Source organism: Impatiens glandulifera, chromosome 3 (assembly GCF_907164915.1).
Source record: "Impatiens glandulifera chromosome 3, dImpGla2.1, whole genome shotgun sequence".
Classification (NCBI taxonomy): Eukaryota; Viridiplantae; Streptophyta; class Magnoliopsida; order Ericales; family Balsaminaceae; genus Impatiens; species Impatiens glandulifera.
Window position 1 is genome coordinate 27663487 of NC_061864.1, and position 11166 is coordinate 27674652.

Consider the following 11166-nt stretch of genomic DNA (forward strand, 5'->3'; position numbering starts at 1 on the left):
TAAAAACGTGTTAAACGTGTGAAAAATATGTTAAACATGTCAAAAACGTGTTCGACTTAAAGTTGGAAGATGATTAGTTTATATTGGATTAATAATAAAGAATTAAACTAAATTTATATAATTTGGGTAATTTGGGTAACCCTAACCCAACCCAAATTAAACTCAACCCATACTCAACCCAACCTATACTCAACCCAACCCATATTAACCAACCCAAATTAATATTTTGGGTTTGGGTTAGGGTTGGGTTTGGGTAAACCCATATTATGCTCACCCCTAGTTGTACTTATAAATGAGATAGATTAAAAAAAAAAACACTAGTAAAAAATGGCTTTTAACGAAGGAAAAAATTCTTGGTGAAAGCCTAATTTCCGTCGGTGATGGTTTTCATCGAGAGAAGGAAGATTATTATTACCGAGAACACTAATCACTCTCGGTGATAATTAAATTATTTTACTGAGAGCATTGACTCTGCTCTCGGTGATAATATTATACTCAAATTTTTAATTGGTCCTGAATCTCTATCGGATAAATGTTTTGTCTCCTAAAAAGCTCAACCTTGACTTTGCAGCCTGATCTACCTTCCTCTGGTCCTTCTCATCATCGTTCTCACCGACATCATCTATAACATGAGATCCACATGGTAGTTTCAGTGTAAGAACTTTTTAAAGAAAACAAAAACAAATTGTTACTTGCCTGCAATTATTGTAGTAGAGAGCCACATGCAGTTTCACCAAGTAGTTTCACCAAGTAGGGGATTTTGGTAGGGGATTTTGATTAGCCACTTTATCTATTCAGACAATCTATCTATAACCTGAACGAAAATCAGCAAGGAACATCAAATGCAAGGAGTTGGTTAATTAAAAATAAAGTATGGATCAAGCTTGGAAAATATGAACCCAATCTCATCAAATGTTGATCTGTAAACAAAAAATCACCATACAACAAAATAGAAGGCAAAGAAATATAATTTATTGACTTGAGAACATTTTGGGTCATCCAATGTCTAATATTGTTTCCAATGATAACCCACCTTGAAGATTTATATGAATTGAAACAAATTGCATAAACATTAGCTTAAACATGTATAAGAACATCTCAATATACATACATAAACAATAAAAAAAACATAACATCAATTTGATTCATTAAACTTGTTATAAAACCGAAAAAAGCAAGAAGTAATACAACAAAGTTCATTCAAAGTCAAAAAAGAGTTGAGAAAAACGTAAACAACTCTTGCATTACAAACTATCACGAATTCGAGGAATATGATGCACACAATGGGAGAAGAAAATTGCTTACTTTTGTGTAGGGTTTTCGATGTATGCCCTTCCTCCTCCTCCTCAGATTTATCTAAGCAATCAAAGTCAGAATTGTTGTCAATTTTTTTTGGGAAAACGGTTTGGCATCATTTCATTAAAAAGCCCAAAAGTGGAAGGGTCAAAAATTAAACTAGACAAACCTTAGCTTTGAATATAAGATGACAAACAAACGAGCCTAGAGTTTTTGAATAGTAGCAATCAAGCAACATCACAAACAAAGATTACAATTAACATTCCTAATCTTTCATGTTATTTCTATATTTTCCTTATAGGTCATGTTGTTTTCTTTCACTCCATTTCCTCGCTCATACTTCACGAAAGGTGATTGAATTGTAGCAGATGATGATGTCTGTCTGCTCCCATTATTAAGCCTACCTTTGTATGAACCTGTACTGATATGATAAAATAAAATCTTTTTTAGAATTTCAGGGTTTTTATCAATGCTTTTTTCTGTTTCAATGTTGCGGGTTTGAGGATCAACAACCCTAGTTTCCTCCTCACTTTTCTCCTCTATAATTTTATTGCTTTCTTATTTGACTTGTTCATATTCAAGTCTTCAAATTAAACTTCTTCAGCATCCTCTATTTTTTCAATTTCATTACTTTCTCCCTTCTCTGAATCTTCATTATTTTATTCCTCTATATTTTCCTCATTTTTGTCTTCTCTATCATTGTCCTTGACTTCCACAACATGCTTTTTTATTCTTGATTCTTCAATTTTATTTTATTGCTTTTCCGTTTCCTAGGATTTCAGGATTTTCTGCTCTTCCTCAATTGCTTTTGCACATTTAGTACTAACATGTTGGAAAATAGTATAGAAAACACACTTATTTAACCTTCATTCATATGAGATTTTTATCATTGTGGTTTTGCCTTCTTATCAATAATTGTCATGTTCTTTGGTAGTGTACTTTGAGGATGCATTTCAATGCTTATTCTAGCAAAAATAAGGTTCTCTCCTCACTCTATAATTGAGTCCATATATAATGGTTTCCCCAATAGACTAGTAAAGTGACTTAGAGCTTATGTATTATACTTGTGTGTTGAGATATTTCTAAGCTTAGAAGACTCAATTCTTCCGACCATCTCTCCAGCTTTATACAATTGGATCCAATATAAGTATTCATAATTTTCAGAATATCATCCAAGTTTGTTCCCTTTTTGAATTGTAGAAAATAGAGATCATATATTTTTGCAAAAACATTCTTCAGTCCCTTATGTTTTCATTATTTCATTAGTGATTCCTTGGTGACTGAGAAAGATACACGGTTATTTCCTATATAAGTGTGGAGGCTACATGACCGGTTAGGGGAGGGGCGTCATAACCGGTTGGGAGATGAGTCGGGAGATGGGCGCGATCAGTTAAAAGACCAGGCAAGTGACTGGTCGATGCAATAGATAGATTGAAGGCAACGTCATCTTTATCAGCAACGTTGTGACCAGTCGGACAACCATAAGAAGTGGCATCCCTTTTTGCCAATTTCTCCAAACTCCCTTTATTTTTCCTTGTGTGCTTTTAGGTTGGTTATGGAGGCTAGTCGAGTATAGGCTCATCGTGGCTCAGCCTGCATAACAGACAACCAAATGCCTTAGCAACCAGCAACAATTCAGACCTGCAGCAGAAATCAACAACAATAATCTACAACATCAAATGACAATAGAGGAGCTAGTAAAAGCCACCCAACCTAGATCTGTCTGATTGAAGAGCAAACTACACAGCAGACGACAATCAATAGATCCCCAAAAAGAAGCCAATAGAAACCAAAAACAACAGGCAAAGCCAACTGCACAATAGAACGACGCTAGACAATATCGTGTTGTCCATGCAGATCAGGCGCCGCCTGTGCCTATTGTGTCGCCTGTGCCGATCTTGTCGTGCTGCCTGTGTCGATCGCGCTTCCTTTGATCAATGCTAATTTCGGAGCCGATTTTATGACTTCTGACTCAAGACAATATAATGTCACATATGTCGATCGTGTTGTGGATGTGCCTATCGTGCCACCGTGCCGTGTTGTGTCGTCTGTGCCGATCGCACTTCTTTAAAAATCTCTAGAGTTTTTCTCTCTCTTTCTATTAAATATTTGTCTAGAGCTCAAAAGAGAAAATTGAAACAAAATGAGGAAACATTAATTCAAAGTCAAGCCGGTGATATTAACAAATATTTTAGTACAAATAAAATAATAGAAAGAGAGGAATTATGAGATAGTTTTTTGATTGAAGAATAAAGTCACTATGAAAATGAAGAATTGGTTGAGGATGTTAATTTGGGTGAATCGAATGAGAACTTGGAGAATGAATCTCAATATGAAAAATAAATCCGAGTTAGAATTTGGAGGATCCTAGACATTGGAATAACATTAGTCAAAAATGGAGAGATTACTTGGTACATATGAGTCCAAAAATAGTGGATGGTTTTTTGTTTCCCAAGATAGTAACAACATGCATTTTGATTCATCGCATTATGCATGGATAATAGAAAATGGATAAACATTTGATAGACCATGGCTTGTATATTCTATTTCATTATATATAATATTTTGTTTATGTTATAAGTTGTTCAAGACTGAACAAATGATGAGTAGAATGAGGAATTTGGGTAATAACAGATACAAAGACTAACGTAATATACATAGAAGTCTTAAACATCATGAAGTTAGTAGAGATCATATAGATTGCATGTTTACTTTGGTTGAACTAGAAAAGCAGCTGAAAAAAATCAAACAATTGATAACAGTATGCAACTTCAAATCAACAAAGAAAGACAACATTGGAGGCAAGTGTTAACAAGAATAATTTCCATTGTGAAAACACTTCCCAAAATACTTTGGCCTTCCGAGGAAATGATGAGAAACTTTATGTCGAGAACAATGGACTATTTTTTGCAAATGATAGAAATGGTTGTTGAGTTTGATCTAGTGATGGAGGAGCATGTTCAACGTTGTGAAGCAAGAGAATCACAATATTTAAGTCCCAAAATTTAAAATGAGTTGATAGAGACTTTGGAAAAAGAAGTGAAAAGGGAAATATACATATTTAAGTCCCAAGAAATATTTGAGTTTTTATTGAATTTAGAAAAGTTAAAACGTGAGCCCTTTAACTAGCTTGATGAGGTCTTGTATGGAGCTTCAACAATTTTGAGTCATGATGTTCGTGAGATGTTATTTAACAAATGAAAAAAAGAGCAATTTGTATGCTATAATGTTTGGCAAAACTGAATGGTTTATTCCCAAATACTTACATTACCTATAAGATTTTGTTAATCGTATCAGTAACAATTGCATCGACAGAAATAAGTTTCTCGAAGTTGAAGCTAATCAAAAATTATCTACGATCAACAATGTCACATAATATATATTGCATACTAAATTTTACGGCAACAAAATAGTCTATTTTTTATTTATTTGCCTCCAGCCTTATCGAACATAGGTACAACTCTGTTGGACAGACAAGTAACCTATTAGATTTAATGAAAATAAAACTCAAATTTTAAATTTTATTAAATAAGTATTTAAGTATCGTAATTAGTCATTCGAGCATTTGTCTTAAATACCGACAATAGTTTATTTTCTTATTTTATCGTAAATTTTTATTTTTTAAATTAATTTATCATATTTGTAAAAAATACTAAATACTTTTTTTTTTAAAATTCAATTATTCTCACTCATTGCATTTTTAAGGCACTTAAAACACATTACGGTTTAAAACGCAAAAATTTCAAAAAAATACTCATCACATCAAATCTATCTCTTTTCAAAATTTTCCAATCTTTCGTTACATCACACATTTTTTAATCACTCTATCCACCTTTGGTAATTGAAATGCGTAAATCTCAACCAAAAAAATACTCTATATAAAAAAAATACATTCAAAATGTATGTAAATATTTTTCATTTACATACCTGAAAAATTAATATGAAAAAACAATGATACGTGAAAATAAGAAGACGACGTATTTTTTTGTCCCAGATGGATAAAACTATTATAATTCGAATCTCATATGATAAAATTTAAAGTCCGAGCTTATTTCATAAAAATGACACAAATTCGAATATCAAATAACTATTGAATCATTTTATTTTGAAAATTTTATAATATTTTTTCCTTATAAAGATGCAATATATGTCACATCTTTTTGTTGGGTATTAGCAACCTCCGCATCTTTTTGTTGGGTATTAGCAACCTCCGTTTACTTTTTTGGTGAGTATTATTGTATTGTTTTGCAAGAGGAGACTATTAGTTTTAAATAATCATTTATTGCATAATAATATTACGTACAACCAACCTGCTCTATTTATATATTATTTAAACAAATACTAATGAATACTTCCCTAACTAATTAATAACTTGAGAAAAATAAAATAAGGATTAACTTGAAAATTAAAAGAGAAAAAAAATATACGTATCGGTTACAACTTTTAATCAATTAACCGACTTTATATTTTAAATTTAACACTAAATTTGATAAACGTGAGACGTTTTAATAATATAAGTTCAAAATTTTAACTAACTAATTTATATACATATAATGATGCTTAATTTTCAAAGTGTCTGAATTGTCGGGTAGAGAGTTGTAGTTAATTTGGATATATATATATATTATATATATATATATGAGAATAAATAGATAATTATGTTGAATTGTGGATTGACCCACTCATAAATTTAAAACGATTAAAAATAAAATAAAAAATGCTATATGTATATTTCGAATTTGCAACACAACAAAACAAATACAACACTTTAACCAACTAGGCTAATAAAATTTTATATTTTAAATTCAACACCAAATTTGATGAACGCGAGACGTTTTAACAATATAAGTTCAACTTTTTAACTAACTAATCAATATATAAAAGGTTAAAAATAAAATAAAAATGCTACCGTAATTTTTTTTCTCAGTTTTTATATCATTATTCGTGCAAATTCACGGACTACATGTTAGTTTAAATAACACAACATAATTAAACATTATTTTATTCTCCCTTTTCTTTATTATATTTTTTTCTTAATTCATTAACTAAAGTAATAAAATACATTTTAATGAAAGATAAAATTTATTTTGTAATTATATATTAATACCCTTCAAAATTTAAAAACAAATCTACCCTTTTCAAAATCCCAACCAATTATAACTTTTTAAATAACCTAGATCCAAACAAGACCTTAAATTTCACTATGATTAATAAGATAACATTTTCTCACCACTTGGGTGGCACAATCACATTAAGTAAAGCGGCTGCATGGCTTTGACTTACATAGGGCTAACCTATATTGACATTATCTTCTTCTCTAAATATTTGAAAAAGACCAAAAGAAAACCAACCACATTTAAATACAGTTGTCTGGTTCCAAGTTATAACCATGAATTAACAAGATCAAGAAAAAGTTCAATTTGTATCTTCAAATGGCTTTCTCCAATTATACTATTATCCTCTCTATTGCCATTTTCTTCACCATCTCCTCTGCAACTCAACTTACAATTGATACTGATAAACAAGCTTTACTTGCACTCAAATCCAATTTCCTAAGCATTAATCCATATACAACCCCACTCTCCAATTGGCTCAATGATAATTCTTCCCCTTGCAACTGGACTGGCGTCACTTGCAGCCAACAGAGAGTCGTTGAACTCAATCTCTCCGGCATGGGTCTCGGGGGTCTCATTAGCCCCCACATCGGAAACCTCTCATTCTTAAGGTCGCTACATCTTCAAAACAATCAGTTCTCTGGACCAATTCCAGACCAAATCGGAAACCTTTTTAATCTGAACACTTTTAACGTAAGCTTCAACCTTATCAATGGAGAAATACCCACAAACCTCAGTCGTTGTTCGGACCTTGTCAATTTAGACCTCATGCAAAATCAAATCTCCGGTAACATACCCGACGACATTAACCGTCTCTCAAAGCTCCAGCAACTGAATCTGGCACGTAACCATTTCTTTGGCCAGATTCCTTTAGCGATCGCCAACATAACGTCGTTGACTTATCTGAATCTGGGTACCAACGGTCTAATTGGAGGTATACCGTCGGAACTGGGAAACCTTCGGAATCTCCGAATACTTGATCTTTCTATTAACAACCTTAGTGGAAATGTTCCTCAATCTGTTTACAATATGTCATCATTGGTTTATCTAGTCTTGGCTGCTAATCACCTTACGGGTGATCTTCCCACTAATATTGGCTTCTCACTTCCAAATCTTTTAGGTTTTAACTTCTGCTTCAATATGTTCACCGGTCCTATCCCGTCTTCCTTACACAATCTTACCCGCATTCGAAGTATTCGAATGTCATATATGTTATTACATGGGTCTGTGCCGCCAGGTCTCGAGAATCTTCGAGACTTGGAAATGTATACTATTGCTGGCAATAGGATTTTTAGCAATGGAGATGATGGGTTAAGTTTCCTTACTTCTCTAACCAATGCAACTCGTCTATCTTATCTCGCTATTGATGGAAATCTTCTAGAAGGGAGAATACCAGAATCGATTGGAAGTCTTTCAAAGGACTTGAGAAAATTGTACATGGGAGGGAATCGAATCTACGGTCGAATTCCAGCGTCTATTGGGAAGTTAAGTGGCTTAATGTTACTGAATTTAAGTTATAACTCGATCTCTGGTGAAATTCCACCGGAGATAGGAATGTTAACTTTTTTGCAGGAGTTGGATTTGTCGGGTAACAGATTATCTGGAAATATACCGGTGTCAATTGGAAATCTTGAGAGGTTGAACAAGATTTCCATGTCAGGGAATGAACTTGTGGGAAGCATACCGACCGAATTCGAGAAATTTAAGAATTTGATTAAGTTGGACTTGTCGAGAAACATGCTCAACGGAAGCATACCAAGAGGAATACTAAATCTTCGTAGTTTGAGCACTATCTTGAATCTCTCGAAAAATTCCTTTACGGGGAATTTAGCTCAAGATATTGGAAAGCTGGACAATCTCGTCACCATTGATCTCTCGAACAATTTGTTCTCGGGTAATATACCCAACTCAATCTCGAATTGCAAAAGCTTGGAGAAGTTATTAATGGCGAATAACAAGTTCACAGGTTCAATTCCATCCTCTCTTGGAGAAATAAAAGGACTTGAAATTCTTGATATTTCTTCAAATATGTTATTCGGCACCATTCCTATTGAGCTCGAGAGCATCCGAGCTTTAAAACTATTAAACTTATCGTTCAACAACTTGGAAGGACGAATCCCATATGGGTTCGCCAACTCAACTCTTGTCGATCTTCAAGGAAACCAAAAGCTCGGCAGCGAAAACGGGGTTGGCGGCCGAACTAGTCTAAACCTGATCTTTACACTCATTTGCGTACCAATCCTCTTGGCCGTGTGCATTTCCGTTTTATGGGTGATTTACATGAGGATGAATCGAGTGAAAGACAAAGTGTTGATGTTTTCGGAGTCATTTAAGGGAAAACATATGGCGGTTTCTTACAACTACATTAAAATCGCGACGGAAAGCTTTGATCAAAAGAACTTGATTGGTCGTGGGAGCTTTGGGTTGGTTTATAAAGGGAGGATTTGTAAAGAAGGACCGTTACATGCAATTAAAGTCATCGATATGGATCAGGAAGGGTCGATGAAGACATTTGTGGCAGAATGTAAGGCATTGAAGAACATTAGGCATCGAAACCTCGTCAAGCTCATCACGGCTTGCTCAAGCACCGATTTCAAGAATAGGGATTTTGTCGCTTTGGTTTATGAGCTGATGAGTAATGGGAGCTTAGAGGACTGGATAACTGGAAAGAGGAAGCATATAAATGGAGACGGGCTTAGCATCGTGGAAAGACTAAACGTGGCCCTCGATGTTGCGAATGCGATAAACTATCTTCACAATGAATGTGAAAGTCAGGTTGTGCATTGTGATTTGAAGCCAAACAATATTCTCTTGGACGATGACATGACCGCAAAGGTGGCGGATTTCGGGTTGTCGAAGTTGTTAACTTGTGAGGATTCTAAGCATTCTATTAGCTTAAGCAACACATTCAGCTTAAGGGGCTCCATTGGCTACATACCTCCAGGTTCATTTTCATTTCATATTTGATCTCAGAATTTATTTCACATTATCTAGTTTATGGTGCTAACTAAGTTTCCTTTCAATTAAGAACACCTTAATTTAGTGAAGAAGAAAAAAATTGGGATCATAATCTTCTTGAGTATCTTTTGAAATAATTCAAATACAAATGATTTTGAAAGATCATGAGATAAATTATAGTGTAACATTTGATATAAAGATATTTGTTTTAGACAAGACACTCAAATGTATTTTTCAAGATAATAATCAAAGTTATAACAAAAAGACTGATTCATATTTCTATTTTTACTTGGGTTGTAGAATACGGGATGGGACAGAAACCGAGTGCTGCTGGAGATGTTTATAGCTACGGAATAACATTGCTAGAGCTGTTCACGGGGAGAGGTCCTACGGAGGAGAGTTTCGTGGGAGGGTTGAGTTTGAAGAAATGGGTGGAAAAGGCTTTGGAAAGTAATAGAGTAAATGAAGTGGTGGATTGTAATATTGTTATGAACATGGGCAAGATTTTGAATAAAAAGGGTGAGTGTTGTGTGAGTGTTGAGAAAGAATGGAGGTGCTTAAATGAGATCCTTGAGGTTGGGATTCTATGCACGGTTGATTCTGCTGAGGCTCGTCTCAATATTAAGGATGTTCTTTCCAAGCTCAAGAGTATCTCCCACACAATTATCAACTCTTGAAATAAGTATAATTATGTAAGACATTATAAATATAATTATTAATATATAAAGAGAGTGATTGTAACATAGAAGAAACTTATCTTGAAGTATTTGTAACTAATATTTTTTTCAACTTTTTTCTTTAGGTGTTGTGTCTTTGTTAGGTTAAACATTATATTTGATCGAATCAGTGTTTTTCGTCACGAATTTTTGTAAATCGAAAAAAATTCTCCATTGTTGGTGGACCGTTTGCTACTCCTTCTTAAGTATGTGTATGTTCCCTTTTTAGCAGCAAATGAGACGAAATAATTGGATATGAAGTTATTTTTTATTTTTTTAATAAAGAGTTATTGAATTTGCTTTTTCATATGGAGACCTCTTACCGATATCTTTCCATTATTTTATGAATTTCTCGCTATTTTGGTCATATGTGCAGATAGTCAATTATTATTTGCCGATATCTTTTCGACGTTGTTTACCAACCCCGGTTAAAGATAATTTTAATTGTAACTCAAATATTTGATAGAGATTCTTTCAATACCGTTCATTAATTCGTACAACTTGCTATACTTTAACCCTCAATTTTCAAGAACTCAAATGAGTTTTGTCTTTGGAGTAACCATCAATTTATGATGGTTGGATTTTTTTATTGAAAATATTTTTATTTTTTTAAATTGTTGATATAAAATTTCCCAAAAAAATTTCTTCAAGCAATTTGATATTTAGAATATCAATTTTTTATTTAATTTATAAATATTATTTGGTATTATTCACTAAAATTCTTATTTGTAACTCTCAATTAAATTTAATAAAATTAATTTTTATTAAAAAAAATAATCCAATCCATTCTTTATATATTGTTCATCCATTCCCATATTCCAAGATCGATCTCATTGAGTAAATCGAAAATCCACCATTTATATTTAAAAAAAAATGTTTAATTTTGGGTTTGTTGTTCTTGGAGGATCCTGAGTATGAATTTAAAGTTCATAATGGATTAATATATCATAATAAATCAATCATGATCTCTCATTGTAATTTATAATTTTAGTTTTAAATTTAAACTAACTTATATATTTTTCAAAGAACTCTTGAATTTGACCTCAATTGATATGTTCAAATGGTCTAAATAATATCTAGAC

The 11166-nt window shown here is 32.9% G+C and overlaps 2 protein-coding genes across 2 annotated transcripts; both read left to right on the forward strand.

Annotated features, from left to right (window-relative positions):
* The first annotated feature begins 6728 nt into the window (after nucleotides 1-6728).
* LOC124930102 (LRR receptor-like serine/threonine-protein kinase EFR) lies at nucleotides 6729-8614 on the forward strand. The gene is made up of 2 exons (XM_047470463.1): nucleotides 6729-8440; nucleotides 8521-8614. Exons 1-2 carry the CDS (start codon nucleotides 6729-6731, stop codon nucleotides 8612-8614), a joined length of 1806 nt encoding a protein of 601 aa, XP_047326419.1.
* A 24-nt stretch (nucleotides 8615-8638) lies between these two features.
* Nucleotides 8639-10071, forward strand: LOC124931459 (probable LRR receptor-like serine/threonine-protein kinase At3g47570). The gene is made up of 2 exons (XM_047471924.1): nucleotides 8639-9354; nucleotides 9669-10071. Exons 1-2 carry the CDS (start codon nucleotides 8691-8693, stop codon nucleotides 10043-10045), a joined length of 1041 nt encoding a protein of 346 aa, XP_047327880.1. The 5' UTR covers nucleotides 8639-8690; the 3' UTR covers nucleotides 10046-10071.
* The last annotated feature ends 1095 nt before the right edge of the window (nucleotides 10072-11166 follow it).